This window comes from Numida meleagris, chromosome 7, assembly GCF_002078875.1.
Source record: "Numida meleagris isolate 19003 breed g44 Domestic line chromosome 7, NumMel1.0, whole genome shotgun sequence".
Classification (NCBI taxonomy): Eukaryota; Metazoa; Chordata; class Aves; order Galliformes; family Numididae; genus Numida; species Numida meleagris.
In genome coordinates, this window is record NC_034415.1 from 23,870,763 (window position 1) to 23,888,081 (window position 17,319).

The 17,319-nt window shown below is 37.1% G+C and overlaps 1 protein-coding gene across 1 annotated transcript in view; it reads right to left on the bottom strand.

Annotated features, from left to right (window-relative positions):
- Positions 1–17,319, bottom strand: part of FAF1 (Fas associated factor 1) — a 153,041-nt gene that overhangs the window by 29,758 nt on the left and 105,964 nt on the right. The window contains exons 13-15 of the mRNA XM_021404167.1: positions 11,577–11,731; positions 2,310–2,446; positions 5–93 (exon numbers count right to left, since the gene is read on the bottom strand). Coding sequence (XP_021259842.1) covers positions 5–93; positions 2,310–2,446; positions 11,577–11,731 — 381 coding nt within the window. The remainder of the gene's footprint in view (positions 1–4; positions 94–2,309; positions 2,447–11,576; positions 11,732–17,319) is intronic.

The following is a 17,319-nucleotide window of genomic DNA, read 5'->3' on the forward strand; positions in this document are numbered from 1 at the left end:
TCACCTCATCCTTTATATCTTCCTGCTGCTGGGCACTGAAGATCTCCATTGCAGCCATCAGCCTCATCATTAGCTCATCCACTGTCGTGTTACCTAGCAACAAAGGAAGACCACAGAAATTCATACCATTAAAGTTATTAAAAAATAAAAAAAAAGAAGTCATCTTAAAATTAATCTGTAAGAAATAGCCAGTTCAAAAAAAGTGAGTAGAAAATGCAAATATCTCAGTAGAATTATTTTAATTGAAAATTCAGAATTGTTTTTGCAAGCAAACGATCATAGGCTAAAATTTTGAGTGGTTCAAATCTGAAAAACTGGCTTAGTTTTGCGTGTCATAACACCACTTTTCTTCTAATCGTTGTTAGAGAAAAGTAGTATATCTGTGGCTTCTTGACATGATTTTTACAGGCTTAGAATTCTTGAATAAAACCAGGGCAACCCCAACCCCAACCCTCCTCACATTTTTCTGGCAGTGCGTGTTCAGTTTCCAGTAAGATGGAAATATTAGTTTAACTCCCTATCAAGATGCACTCAGATTTTGGTTTCTCTTAGCCTCAAGACTAGACTGTGCTTCAAAGCTATGACTATTTCTCTATGAGAAATTCATTATAAACTACTGGCACCTGCCAACTTAAACAGTCTTTGGACACTGACAGAACAATGCCATTAAAAGCTACATTTATATTGATAACGATGGTCAAAATTTTACAAGGAGTTCACTAACCAGAAGCAACAGTACCAATAGACAAAACTATACCCATAGTTTCCAACCCCAGTAAAAAATGAAAAGCAAAAGCAACCTTAGGCAGCCTGCATTTCAATAAATGCCTTTAGGACTTAAGTTTCTACATTGCTGTATCTCTTCTGCAAACAGTGCCTTCTCACCCTGCCCTGAAAGGCCCTCATTGTTCCCATTTCTAGCATTTGCTACCTTAGCAGAAAATTTTATCCCAAGCGCTACAACACGCATGACTTCAGAGAATACCATTCATTTGAGGATAAATTGTTAAAAGATACCAATGTCCCAATTCGTGGGAAAATAACAAGCACAGAACACTTGGGTTTTGATAGAATTTGAATCCAGGGATAAATTTACTTTAGGTTGTAATAGATTATCACATTAGTGCTTAAGTTATGTAAACATAGATAATTAAAACTCAGTGAATGCAATGAAATGATTTGAATTATTTTTTAATATAAAACTACATCATCTTATGACTCTGAGCCACCAATTTTCTCAAACAGTTGAGTGATTCAAGCCAGTAAGCACCACTGACTTGAGTGGGATAACACAGGTGTTACAAGTTATATAAATGCTCAACAATGCTGAGGAGTTATAAAAACAAGAAAATCTACTTATTAGGTTATTTACTTATTAAAAAAAATAATGGATGTGTATACCATAAATCAGTGTTGTGCTGTACTTTGCACTGAAGAGACAAAAATCCATGCAAAATTAATAGTTTTGGCCACGGGAACGAGCACTGCAAATTCTTCAAGAAAATGATTAAACTCATATGCAGGAAGAAACAGTTACATTGTCTGCAAAAGGCAGTATTTACTCAGGCTGAATTTCCTCAGAAAAATAAGGACATGTGAATAAAGACTGCTAGATAAGAAGAATAAATAAACAAAGACACAGTGTCATGAACACAACCTTGTGGAGGAAGAAGAAATAGGAGGTACCCATTCTCTGACTCATTTTAATTTGAAGAGTTACTGAGAACAGCAGCTGAAGGGCGTTCCACACCTGAGTCACCTTACTGCCAGAAACCAGGACAACAGCAATACTGGAGAGAACTCCTCACGTTAAACCAGAGAGCTTAATTCATATGAAATTCTATTAGCAACTTAAAGTTCTGATCCCATTTGGGATCTCAACACCACAGGCAGGTTTGAAAAAGCAACTCGTTCAGATATTATCCCACTACAAGCTATTGGAGTCCACACATTGACAAGGAGACAAGGACCTACTCACAGAATGAAATGAGGCTGGTGCAACACAGAAAATCCCTGAGAATGTACTTTGAAAATTTAGGAATTTATCTGGTTATACATTTGGAAAACTGAAAGTAACTCCTGGTTTGGGAGATCTGGTTTCTACTTTTTAAAAGAAAAACCTAAACTACATCAGTCATGATTGTGAATTATGAATAATAGCTATTTACAGTGCAGCAACTACAGGTTTCTTGAGCATAATAAATTCATCTTCTGAACATCTTAAGAAAAGAAGCAGTGAGGAAGGATGTCTTCAAACACATTCAGTACTCACTTAAGAATTTTTTTTTAATATAAAGCAAGAACTGTACCTTGTATTACATTCAATACTTCATTAGATGATCGTTTTCCCATAATAATAAGGAAAAGTGGAAACTGATCTGTCTTCTGAGTTCGAATTGTTTGGGCTACAACACTCCCGAAGTGTCTAGTGCACATCGTCAGAAACCTACATGGGGAAAAAAAATAGTTAACATAGGGAAGTTGGTTTTGAAGTTATTTAAAAAATACTTACGCTAGTCAGCAGTTTAATTGAGTGCTACTGCTTAACATCTAGGCTTCTGCATTCAATTCTAGAGCTCTTTATCCCTTTTTATGAATAAATTATGAAAATATTTACAAATATGACAGACTACAGATTGTCTACATTGAGACAGTAACTGGTAGAGACGGTGATTTATTCAATGGAGAATCCCATTTTCTGTTACAGTGCTCTGCAAGCCGTAATTCAAAACCAATCCCCCCCCAAGAAAGATCATGCTAAATGAACTCGTAAAAACTTCTAAAGAAGAACTAAGATATTCCCTAGTAAACATGAGGAAGTATAAAAATAATATAATTTCATATGAAAGCATAATTTAAGAAAATGTTTTTAACAGACAGAGAATTAAAGGGTGCTTCAGAATTGTCTTTTCTTTTGTACCAATGCCCTGTCAGTGACATACTTAGCAGTGTGGTCTAAAAACAATAATTCTAAGCTTTTGACCAAAAAAAAGCTCTTGGATATTAGCATACAGAAGTCTAGCATTAGTATTCTTAACACGATCTTGAATAAATGAAAAAACTGATAAAGCTTTTCTCTTCCATTAGAGGACTGTTTGAAATTAGCATTTCTTTCAAGAGAAAAGGGTAGCTTATGATATGTTTTCAGATCTGATGGTAAAAAGTAAATGTCATAATAATAATGAATTATGAAAGACCAAATGCAAATATAGAATGCTTTAATAAGATCCAATTTAATAAAGTCTGTAAAAATAATGGACTTTTAATAACACGGGTCACAAAAGGCAAAACAGTGGAAATTCTGAGGACTAGCCACTGGTACAGGCTTATTAATTCTTAATTATGTTCATGAAAGGCAACTTAAATCGTGTGTTTTCTTATGCCTTATGATAATATTTTAGGTAACAACTACTCGGAAATGTATGCTCTAACTGAAGAGCAAAGTCCTGTTGTCACATGCATTAGAAGCCAAATCTATTTGAAAAGACAAACTGCATTAAAATGTCAAGCGCTCTAAGTCATTTCTTATCAAAAGATACTGAAAAGATTCAAAAATGTAATTTTTTTAATCAACATATATTAAATCTAATAAAATCTCTAAAAAACGAGAAGCCTCCTGAGTACAACACTGGGCTTTTTCAAGGCACTTGAAGTATGAAAAACCCTTCCGACTCCATTTTGCAGCACAACGATGCCTGCAGTTGGACGGAAGGGCAGCCTGAGTCGGTGGGTGGCAACCCCTGCCCACAGCGAGAGGGCTGGAACGAGATGGGCTTTAAGGTCCCTCCCAGCCCAAGCCATCCTGTGATTCTGTGATTCTATGAGCAGGGGTAGCCAGCAAGTACTTCAAAGCCATGAATGTCACCGGCAGATATCCTTCCTGCCTCCTCAAGTCTCCATCTTTTGTGATTCAGAACTACCAAAATAGATGCCGCTCACTGGACCCGAGCAGGACTCCACGTTCTACTGAACTAAAGCACAGTAAAGCCAACAAGAAATGTGAGCGTTGTTCGGTGATGTAAAGCTGCATGAAGAGAGATCACCAGCAACCTCCAGCACCTGCACTGCATAACTCCTGCTCACCAGGAATCACTCTCACACACCTGCTCATAGCCAGGGCAGCGCTATATGAGCCCCCAGCTATTTCTCATAACATCTCTTCCTTTTGGTTTACTGTAAGGGTAGGAACTGAACTTTCATTCATGATCGCCACTCCACTTTTCTAATACCTTTTAATAGATTTTGCAACTGCTTAATTAATTTTGCCCTTTTTTTTTTTCTCTTTTCAGCCTTTCCTGATTCTGCAATTGCTGACCTTTTCACTTGCTCCTATACTCATACCTAGCAAAAAATCTACTCTGTACCAGTATTTACTATCCTCAGAAATACATGAATAGGACCAAAACGATTTGAGACAGCCTGCAAGAGAGCTCTCGAGCTTGTTACACATTGTACAAAAGTTTCCCAGATGAGACCATTTCCTAACAGCCAATATACAACAAATGATATTAAAATATACTCCTGGCATTACATTTTCATGTAATTCCATCATTAAATGCAATTTAATATTACTTTTTAAAAGCTTCTAGAGTGTTACAGAAAAATAACAGCTTCAAAACTCCACTGAAAAACAAGTTTTAAATATTACTGAGCCTCAAAAGCAAAGGGAACACTTGCTACATCTCCAGTCTATGGTCTATAGTAGCTCCTGATCTTGGATGTTGTATGGAGCTTTGCAAACACTTGGGTTTAGCAATAACGTGGTTTTTATGAGAACATGTAGCTTTAATTTTTAAGAATAGAAGTGGCCGCTTTTGGCCAAAGTGCTCATTGTCCAAAGCGTTATTTCAGACCTCGAGACTTTTTGATCTCCAATGTTCAGCCCACAACTCGGATGTTACTAAGGGGAAAAGGGGGCTTTATTTACAGGCAGCTGCTTCCCAAGGCTAACCTTACCTTTTAGAAACTTCACACCATCAGAAATGGCTGAGAAAAGCTGTGATTTCTTTTTTTTGAGTATGAGGAAAACAATGATGAATATTAAACACGCAATGTTCCTGATTATTTTTAATAATAATTATATACTGTGCAAGATCAACATAAAACTCATTAAAATGTTAATGTAAAAATAACATTTTTGTATTAGGTATTTACACTGAAAAAAAGCAGAAGCTGAGATCAGGAAATGGTATATTTAAACAAGCTTGCTATCCACAGTCGTTATGATACAGAGTTAATATCTTGCCCACACTGGGGGGGTCACAGCTGTTGACTCAAACACAAAGGATGATAAGCAACAGACACAAGGTATGGTCTAAGGATTTACAAAGCAGCCCGAATTAAATGATGTGGATATTTTCTTTAGTATCCACAAGCTAAATAGCCAGGGATTCAGATGCAAAAAACATGATTTTAACCACTTTTTCTTTATGCAAGAATTAAGCCTAGATGAGTGAATTATCTAACTCTTCGTGCAACGTGGAAGATCTAATTTCATCCTGCCAGGTTCACACAGTTGAGGTAAATACCTTGTAACCCTGTTCAGTCTAAAATACGTCTAGCTAGAAACTCATTAATCCATCCTTTCAGGTATCAGTGACACCAGGAAAACTTACTGGTAAAAGTATAAATGAAATACATCTGGATCCCTTGCTCAAATGCTGTGCTAAAAATGGAAACCAAAGGATGCACTTGCCTTTCAGTGGTAGTTTTGATCGGTCTATTGTAAAGAAAGACACGTAGCATGATTTGCTAAGGAATATCTAAGACTGTTAGTTAGCTCTACCAATAATCCAGTTAAAAACAGAGTTTACATGTGGTAGTGAAGTGGGAGAAGCTACAAGCACACTAGAAGTCTGTAAAAGAATAATCTTCAGAAATCAGAGAAACAATCTGATAAATTAAATGCAATTCAACACAGCCACTGAAACTCTCTAAGCAGAAGAGCTCCACAAATACAGAGTAAGAACCAAGCAGTTAGGGAAGAAAAAAATGTATGACGTGAAGAAGAAATTGGGTGAATAATCAGAAACATGGTTTGCACAACGTGAAATAATCCTCTTTCTGTATTTAGTACTAAGAAAGCAGTTTTAGGCACAGCACACCAGTAAAAATGTAGACCTATCACAGGAGGACCATATAAAGCTTGCAATAATAAATGTCTATAAAGGATGAGATACAAGGAGATGATGTAGGAATCAGGGTTGCTTAGAATTGCTAAAAAAAAAAAAAAAAAAGTAAGGAAACACAGTGGCACTTTTAAAGTCAGAAAGAAAGAAAGAGCATCTCTCATTAACTACTGAGTGTACCAAGATTTAATTGTCATCGATTGCTGTAAGATAAACTCAGGTTAAATATTAGTGAGAACTGCCTAAAGGCAGGGAAAGTCAAGTACTGGAACTAGTTAAGAAGAGATGCTGAGAAATCTCCCTCACACCGAAGATCAGATCTGACAGCCATGGGTCCAGAATGACACAGTACACTTGAGCCTTCTGGCCAGGTATGGACTAAACACTGTGATCTGCAGCTCTCTGACACCTGCTGACAGTCACAGTGGTAACAAAGAGAAGAGTGGAGAGGTCAAAGCAGAATCATCTTAACCTAAGCAGGACAGACACCCACACTTCTGCACAGAGCTTTGTCCCCACCAGGCACTCTGCAGTACCAAGCAGATTCAGCCATGCCTTTCCGCTGTATTTTAGTACAAATTCTGACTCTGCCAGCTGAATGACTTCTTCTCACGGTTGTTTTAGACACCCTCATAGATGCAGCTCAGTTTCTCTAGAGCTCCCATTCCACCTGGCGTTAGATTTCACTGGCGCACTTGTGGATTCCTGTGTTTAAACAAACCTATGAATGATTTCTTTCTTCCACCTCAAGGCAGCCCAACAGGTCTGCCTTGTCTACACCTTCTTCTGCCTTCAGTTCTTGCACAGGACAGTAGAGAGGTTGATTCCTTCCCATTTTCTGTTCAACAAGTATGACACACCACACCATGGTTTGAGTCCAGCGGGACAGAACTTGCTTCAGGATTTGTTCTTATAATAGGAACTTAAAATATATGCTTGCAAATGTATCAATGGTTAATTCCTCGGGTTTTAGTAACTTTTTCAGATGACCTTAAAGCATTTTCACAAGTTCATAAAATGACACAGTGAAAACTTCCATCAGAAAAAACAGAGAATCTACTTTCTATTTATAGCTGAATATTATGGAGACATCCATATCTTCCTAATCACAATCAAATTAAAATGCATTCTAAGGCTTTTAATTTTCCAAATTTGGGCATTTTTAGATTAGTACCATGAAATTACCTTGAAGTACATAAATATTTAAAGAAGGATAGTTTACCTTTTCTAGTGGGTGTATAATAAACAGTTTAACCATCATCTATATACAGGCTGTTTTGTTCTCCATCTAAAGAGACAATCACCTTTTATCCTTTTCCTTTTTTCTTCATTTCAGTGCTATTAGGAAACTACTCACAAGTGCAACCCTGAACAATACTATGCAGTAATTATGACTAGATGACAAAGAGATGTGAACAATTACTGAGCCCATTTTGAAACCCTACACTAATAAAGTCATTAGATGCTGCCCTTGCCATGAGCCTTCTAAAAGCTTCTGAAGTTACAAGAACACACGGCATTGTTCGTTAGGACAATTGCTGTTGGCAGAATGCAAACCTTGAGTTAAACCATGCTGCAAATTGATCTTGACATTCTGTTAAGACCGCCACTAAAATCAAAAGCAAAGGAGAAAAGGAGAAAATGAGCGGGTGGGATGTAATCATGGAACAGAAGGGTTCCCTCCTCACCTTCTTTCCTCTTCCTCCTCAAAACAAACCATACAGAAAATAACAAACTCGCCTGGTGTTTGAGAGCCTTTATTTTTAAAACATTAATTAGACTTTTGGCCTGTTTTTATGGACTCACACTGTATTGCCATTCACGTAAATTAAATAAAATATTACAAAATACACTAGATAAGGTTTTCACACTGGTCTGTGAAAGCTGTTAAGGATTTGATATCCAAAGAACAAGTCAACAGTTTTGCAAGCAACATATACAGCATCTACGGCCACTCATCAGGAGGCGGTGAGAAATTAAATCACCAAGCTCAGCACTGTCAGACCCCACACCTGCAATATATTTGCTGAAGGATCTAATAGGATTGGGGGAGCTAGAGCAGTATGGTCAACTGGTCTTCATCCAGGCATGCATCATTCAGTAGGTTAGTATCAGGGGTCAGCAGCTGTGAATATGGCTAATTACTTGATGACGGAAATTGCAGGTGAAGACAACCTGCTGCTGAGAAGCACTTTGGTCAATTAACTCTTTCCTAAGCTTAAGCAAAATGAAAAACTATCATTTGAACATTAAAACTAACAAGTACCTGTCATCAGAGCTGAGAGAAGTTGGCAACACCTTGAAATACAGCACCCAAGGGCAAAGACATCAAAAGCTGAAAAGCTGCTACAGACGTTTGAGGCAATGTTTTATGGTTTGGGCATTGCTTTGCTTGGCAAACATGTACTTTGGAAACCTGTTAATATTATGCATAAGCTATATTTGTAAATGCTGTGTGTACAAACGTAAAAGCATGTGTGCACGTCTAGGTATACATGTATTTATGAATATTCACTATATACATATATTTATACCCAGTCCATGTATTACATTAATATATATTAACGTATTAGCAAAAGTAGTCATGCGTGTGCTTGCACACATATATACAAACATATGCCAGCTATACACACACAAACACAGCATTATTTTATAATAATGGTGTTTAGTCAACTCTTCAAAGTCCTAAGATCCCAGAACTACAGCTGCTCACATCTGGCCCTGCAGCCGAGCTCTCCCAGAAGCTCTCCGGAAACTCAAGGAAGTGCTCAGCCCGTGCAATGGCCCAACGCAGCTGGTGAGCTGCTGCAGCTTGGCCCAAAGGTACAGCCAGAATTGTCAGTGCTGCTACGGGCAGGCAGCACTACTACTGGAGACACTGCTACCTCTTCTAACTGCATTTCTGCTCTTTGAGAGTGGCACGATAGCAAATCTTCATGAGGCAAGCCAGTGAGTGATTGCTAAGCTCAAGGTTCATCCTAACTTGAATGGAATACAAGAAGAAAGTAAAAGTTATACCTGCAGCTGGTTCTTTTTCCTTTTGAATTTCAAAAAACTGAAATATAAATACTTCTAAAGAAGTCCATCTACAGTAATGAAATTCCTGTCTCACTACTCATGTTGAAGTGTCACTATTGATGAGTGCAAATAAAGTGGGCCCAATTCCCCCTCATTTCCCATGCTGGCTTGGCTTTACATGCACTAATGCCACTCTAACAGCACGAATAAGTTGCTTTGGGGTTACATTAATTGGTAAAAAACACCAAAAAAAAAACAGGTCCCCTTGTTTTCTCACCCTTCAAACGAAGCTACATGCAAACGTATTCGTGGGGAAACAGAACAGAGTACTCTGAGACCACTGCCATTGTGCCACATAACGAAGTGTAGTAATTAAACAGAGGTACTGCATATTTATTTATGGGAATGCCTACAGTGCATTGGCACTTTCCAGAGAGGGACGGAAGCATCACGCTCACTCTAAAGAAATCACAGGAGTAGGATCTGACACTAAACACAAACGATAAATTATTTCAATTCAAGCCAGCCTGCCTTGTTCACCCCTTAGTATTTTTTGACCTCACTGTTAATATGACAGTTTCTTTGTTGTTGTTAATAGAAAGCAAAAAAATGAAGGCTTAAAAACCCTATCGTACTACACAATCGGTGACTAGGTTCATTGAGAATAGCTATAAAGACTTAAACAAGCCCTTTATTTAGTGTTTTAAGAAGTGTCATAAGGAGTTAATAGGACACAGCTGTACAGGCTCTTTCTAATAAGCAGCTTCTGTCGCTTTGGTCACCACAGGTGTCTCTGTAACCTGCAAACTCTTATTACTAGTGTATCAAAGTTGTGCTACTTAATAGATTTCTTTAGTAAAACACAACAAAGCAATTACATGGCTGTTGATCGTCAGTCATAAAAAAACCCTCAAACACAGTTTTTCAAAAGAAACTACACTGCAATTTTTTGTCATTGTAAAATAAAGGAAACTAGAGAATTAAATAGAAAACCAAACAATAGAACAGCAGGTAGTCAGCTGAACTTAGCCACTACAGATGGTTTAGAAATAGTGTTTCCTTCTACACCAAGTTGTGGGATAAAAGAAAAGGAGGAGGCTCCTTACTGCCAATGAATGGCAATACCAAAAGACTTAAGCAAGTTTCCCGACATGTATTTGGGCCCATGAAAGACCCTAGATATTTCTTCTTCCTCTCTTTCTCTTTCCTGTTTGATTTTCCCCCCACAATTTTTTAACTGTTCTCTAGAATAAATTAAACTAGGATCATAATTACAGATACATACAATGACAAAATGCAGAAGATCTAGTGAGGAATTCCTATGAAACATAAGTGTCATTTAAAAATCATATTATTAGACAAGGAGATTGTTCTATTCTCCCTTGTCCACTTAAGATAAAGAAATATAGGTTGTAATTTACATATTTAAGAATATGAATGCATGAATGCTGTATAGCAATAGCCAATTTCTAGCAAGTCACAAGGAAAATAAATGAAGATATCCTTTTAATTATTCATTAATCAATGGAATTGTGTAAAAAATTGCATCTGTATCCCAGGCCAAAGGACTGTTGCATGTTTTGTTCACATGATAGAATAATTACTATAATACAGTAATATACACTAAGCATTATCCAAGTAGTCTTCTGTGTAAGCAATGGTGATGAAATAGCATCCAAGTCAGAAAACCAGACAGGTCCGATTTCTAAAAGTAGTCATAAAATTGGTATTTTCAATAGTTTATGACCAACTGATAAGTAACTGAAGGAGAGAAATGCATGAAGATATGCAAATTTGTTGGTAACACCCAAAAAGAAGTAGAAGTGGAATCTACAAATTTTAGCTCCTTTACACATCAGTAGCATGATGGCCTAAGATCCAGGACAGTTTTTTATTTACAGTTTGTATTAAAACTTACTAAAACATCTAAACACTACCAATGGAGTTCTGGAAGCAACTTGGATTTCAAGAAAAGTCTATATGATTTGTAAGCTTTAATTTCTTTTATAATCTGTTTTTAATATTCATTTACCAAATTAATGTTATTTTTACATAAAGTAAGACTTTCATTAGTAACAGTAGTTATTCCAAAGGAGTACCCAGACAGTCCTGTAGGCATAATAGTAATGTAGTATATACCCACACTACAATGCAGAGGCTTGAAGACATGGTACTACATTTGCAGAATAAATTCTGAAACAGTAAAAGGAACTGATTTATTGAATTATTTTTCCTATTCAGGAATAAGAAGTCCATTTGTAATGAAAGCAAGGAAGGTTCAATTCCCAGTGCACATCGGACAGCACAATTTCATTGATCGGCTATGAACAAGCAAGTTTTTAATTCAAATAAATACCAAGCAACAAGACACTTGATACACAGAGATGACACAGAGACAGGCTTCTCCCCTTACAGTCCAAAGAGCCTTACCTTGCTCTGTTTGCTTCTTTTGTCATGTCCCACGCCCAGGTTATGAAGTTCTGACTCAGATATGAGACAATAGATTCAGCACACAGCATTTGTGAGCAGAAGACGTTGGTTAGTACGCTTTCATCATGGTGGAGGTAGATAGCAAGAAGCTTTCTCTGAAAAGACACGAGAAAAGATTGAACAGAGAAAATTTCCTCACTATTTAGTAAAATAAAATTACTGTTGCAGATTTGTGCATCACTACACCCAATGGCATTTACTGAAGGTGTTAAGTACTCATAAGATTTCAAGGCAAATGGTCCATCCCACTTCCTAATACTTTTATTTCAGGTACTACAATATATACTTAGAACATGGAAAATAACATTTCATTACCAAATAAAAAATTTCATTAATTGACTTAGCTTAAAAAATGTATGAATTTTTTTGGCTTGCTGTCCAATAAAGATAACACTTGGAACAATTCCCTGAGCAAGGAATTCACCCCTTAATACAGCAGAGTCTAAGATTCTAAAGAAATACAATTATACGCAACCTTAAAAAAAGACAGTGTATTATTAACATCCCATCTGTAGCCAAACAAAAGAGGAAATAGAGTAAGTAACTGCAGAGCTGTCCAAAGTCCCGAGGCCTGTAATGCTGCATGCTGGATGTTTTGGCAGCTCTCCATCCAGTCGTGTGGTGTGGAGAGGCCTAAGGCACATCAGTCTCTCACCTACGTTGTAAGTCGATGTGCGGCCAAAAGGCCACACACCAGCCTGGCTGGCTACATCTCCTGTGGAGCTGAGGAGGAAGGTATCTGTCCTGGCACTGCAAACGTGTAGGACAGGCAAAGGAAGCAGCACCGGAGTCACAGAATCGCCTCTTCTCTGGGCTGACCTCTAGAGATGGGCAACAGATCAAATGAGAGAATCCCACTCTACATTTCTGAGTTCTCATATATCTCATCATAGTTGCTATGTTAGTAAAGACTAGATGCTGAAGATGGTATTTGTGTCTCTTGAAACCAGAGCAGCTTTGCCTTGTTCTTCTGAAATCCCATCAAGTAATATTTGAACGTCACTGGCAGCAGCATACAGCTATGCCGTGTACCCATGATACTTTCTGGAAACGGAGTCTATGTGTACACAAGATAAGAATGCAAATTCAGAAAAATATAGGAGAACTATAAGCTAGTAAAGGATCACAATCCCATGTGCGCTAATCAATCAATTACAAAGAGCATTAAGAAAATTACGATGTTCCACATACAACCACCACCATATTGTAAAATCCTATGTGAAAATACTCTCTTAGACCATATAGTAAATGGTATTTTCAGACTTTTATTTAAAGGTCATTTGAAATCTCTTCATTATAACTAAGATTGATGTGGCAAAATATGGGAGGCAATGTTGAGACAAATTTTCTACTAGAAAAAAAAACTATAAATTTTTTTTAATAAAAAACAACCTCAAAGACTAGCTTTGGATAAAATCTAATGACTGTTTATAAAAAGAAGAACACATTTGAACATTAGACTTTCGGAAAAGGATTAGTAATTTGCATTAATGTTTGTCTAATTTAATTTAAATGTTCTTCAGAACCAAGTACACATGTGCCGAGAAGGGCCATTAATGAGCCCAACATGCAGAGATCCATATAAGAGCAGCCAACAATGTTGACTGAAACTAAACTTGAAAATCCAGGGCACTAATGCGCAATATCAAGCAATAAAACAGCATTTCTGTGGTGATATTTAATTTAAAAAGAAGAAAGAGGCAGGGGAAGATCAGGCACTGTCTGTTTCTGAGGATCAGCCATTCTGCATTTCAAAGCGTCGATCCCTGCAATATCCAGGTTACTGTGCTAGAATCTCGACTATTATATAGCACTTGTAAGAGAGGGAGGGCAAAGATGTGTTTACTCAGTGATTAGGGCCTTAGAATAAGCCTCTAGCTCCTAGAGAGACAGCTCACCACTTATTCATTTGGACCAATTCACAAAGCCTAGAAAGATTAAACATCCATGCTGAGAAGACAAGCGAATGCAGACGGTGAAAAAGAAATAAAAATTCTTTAAAAACTCTGAGATGACTTCATTATTTTTTCCACAAGGAAACTTTAGGAAAGTGTTTAGTTAGAGAAAAACCCATATTGACCTCTCTCTAAACCCTTAATCTTTCCTTTGTGGTGGCACTGCTTTGTGGTAAGCGGATGGCTTTGCTCTCCTCTTTTCACGGGGAGCGGGTAGAAAAAAAGGCTCTTGAGAAACACTTTTAGTTCCAAAGAAACAACCCCATGAAACTGTTAAATATGAGATTCCATACAACTGAATGTTTCAAAATATGTACAGTTTTAGGCTTAAAGATTTAGGGACAAATTTTAGTAAACAAAACAGGCGCATATACAATAGATGTTTACACTGAGCTACTTTACAAGTGAATGTAGTTTTTGTTACATCAGTAAACCTTGTCAGGCAAAGACGAAACTCCATCATATATAAAGATTGTACTCATGTCTGATAGCGTGTCCACAAAGTTAAGGTTGGCCACAGGCACAGTGCTAGGGCAAATGAAAAGTGGTAGCAGGAGGAATAGAAGCACTGAAACATCATTTTGAAAAATCCCAGCAGAAGGAGAGAATATTTTGTTCCTGGAAAAACGTGTTATTGCAAAAGGCTTGGAGCTGTTTTTTGGAGGGGGAGGGAGGCTTTTCTTTTTAACCTATGGTAATACAGATTTGTAAGGAGATTTTTGTTGACATTGGAAAAAAAAATCAGAGTAAAATCTAAGATCTTAAGGTTACTAATATAGGGAATTGGTCAGTCAATACAAATAAAATTGGCTTACTAAATGGTTGAACAGTCCTGACTTCCAGGAAAGAAGCCTATTAATGCCACATCAGTCTGTTCAGTGTTGGATTTCTCAAAAACATAGTGACTTGTGGGTTATATACAGAGCACAAAATTTTTTCCATGGGGAAGAGTTTTTGTTAGTCCTCAGGTATGGCACACTGAAAAGGTTTTGAGTACCAAATATCTGATGGATTTTAAGAGTTAAGCCATCAAGAGATCTATTTTTCAGAGCACGCTGATGATGAAGACCAAGCAGTCATGTACTAGAATTTTCAGAAGGGGCCTGGATTTACAAGCACGATGAATGTAAGCCTCATCATCGTCAACAATACTTAAGGTCCTAAGCGCTTCAACTTGAAGCTCCAGGTTCCATTTTATTGGAAAGGAAAAAGGGACATTTAAAAGATGTGCATTTCAGCATCTTAGTTATCTAAATGATATATATATATATGAAATACATATATATATATTATATACGTATATATTTTATACACATATATGTGTATATACACATATATACATATATACTTACATATATATATACATATGTATATACAGATCTCAAGCACTTTTTTCTACAACTCCTTTTACCCTCGTACTGTGCACAAAACCCAGCCGGTCTTGGCCCTGCCCACCCGCAGTATCACATCCACCACTCCATATTTGTAGGGAAGTGCTACAGCCCCCTCCTGCCTGATTTTGATCTGCTGATGGAATACACCAGGCACAGGGCACCCTAGAAGGAAACACAGGCTGTGGATGGACAAGAAATGAAGGCAAAGTTGTCACCAAGGCAGAAAGAAATACACATCTTCATGAGACTGAGAGACTGACTTGATCATCACTGAGCAATGGAATATTCAAGTTTCTCAGTCAGTTCCTAAGAACATGAGTGACTTTCAGATATCTCAAAAGAATATGAACTAGAATGAGAATAGCAATACAGTCATAAGCGTCAGCAAAACCACAGATCAGAATGCTTATCTCTGTGTTTCAAATTTACAACTTCAACTACTGATCAAAACAAAAAAGTTAATTCTCTTTTAACATCTGCTAGAGACATAAATGTTCTTTCAAGTTGATAGACTAGCAAATCGAGATCTTCATGTTTCCTCCAGGTTTTATGTACTAAAATAATGGACATATCTGCACATCTTTAAGCCTTTAAAGTGTACAGATGATTCACCTATGTAAGGTGATCTTGGAGATCACGTGATCAACTTTCTTGGGCAACACTACTTTAACAACCGCCCTTTTTTTTACCTAAGCAAAACGTAAACCTTCTGCAATGCCAAGGCAATATACCTTAGAATGCATTCCACTTTGAGAAGGGATCAAAGCACGAATAAGACAGACAGAGATTTATTTATGGGAAGTCTTGTCTCTGTATTACACTTAACAGAAGAGAATCTGCTAAAGCCAGCTTTTAGCGTTATAAATATGATCTGAGCTAAACTGTACCCCTACACGTGGGGTGAGACTGAGATGATCCCTCTAGTCTCTTGATCTTGTCTTTTGATTATACATGGCATAGGACATCCCTAAATAAGTCCCAATTTTAATTTTCTATCTTTTGGTAAAACCATCAGTAAAGAAAAATCCACATTAAACAGGGAAAGCTGTTCAAGTGGCTAACCACTCTCCCAGGTAAAGGTGTGTTTTATTTCAAGCCTGATTTAGTCTACTTTCACGTTCCAACTATTTAATCCTATTATACTGTTCTATCTGTTTCAATCAATTTAACTTGGAGTGATAGCTTACATAATGCAAAGAATAACCAGTAATTAAAAACAAATTTAAATGAGAACTACAAATCATAAACTTTGACAGAGGAGAAAATGTAGAGCATGGCAGATGATTTCAATAAAGTTGAATATCAAATACAGAGAACGTTGAAGAGATATCCATTCCCAGCACGAACCTTTCTGATAGGAACAGTGAAGCAGAATAAAGGGTGTGTAGGAACACAATGAGATTACAAAGCTGGTATGTTGTAGCAAAAATTTCTAAATGGTAATTATCCACAAGTTCAGAATTAACTGGAGGATGAAAGGGTAGAACTGCTAACAAATACATCAGGCTAGATTGAAAAAGTATGAATGAATTTAACGCTCAGAGGCTGGTGCTTCCTTAGCATAGACAACCTCAGGAGAGGCTACTTCAAGGCTCCTAATGGCCAGCGTGCACTTAATTAGCTGAAGTAATGAGGGACAGCTTTCTAAATAACACAGATAAAAATTACACTGCAGAAAACTCTGTATGAAGGAATATTCAAGCTACAACCAAAATAAAACAGAAGAAGAAAAAAAAGGAAGGAAAAAAAGGTTTTATTTGAACACGCCAAATCACAGAAAGAGCATACTCTCTTCTAGGTATTCAGGAAATTAAGGACTCTTATGTGAGAGGAATGGTTCTGCCACTAAATTGAACCTAGAAGACAGAATTCAAAGAGAAGAAAAACACGGTTCATTTTCAGTATGCAGGAGTATATATTGAGGTGACAATACCAATCTGTGCTAAGAGAGATGTTTCACATATTTATTAAAAGTCAGTGGACAGAGAGGTTGAGAGAGGGGCAGGAGGTGATCTGACAGAGGTATATAAAGATAAGAGCCACTGAAAAGGTAAAGCAGGCGTCTTTATCCTTTCTCAAAAGAGTAGCAACCACCTGTAAAATGAAAAGGTAAACAAAATTCAATATAAGAAAATACTTCAGTATTACCCAAGTAAATAGCTTAGTGAGATTCAATAGTGAGATCAAGATCTTGTATTAATAACAATACCACTCTAAGTTAAGATAAAATTCCCAATGCTTTAGAACACAAGGCAGCCATAAACTACTTTCACTTGTGAAGAAACCTCCAGCAAACATCTTGTTTAAAATCATCTATTATAAATCGCATCCCAG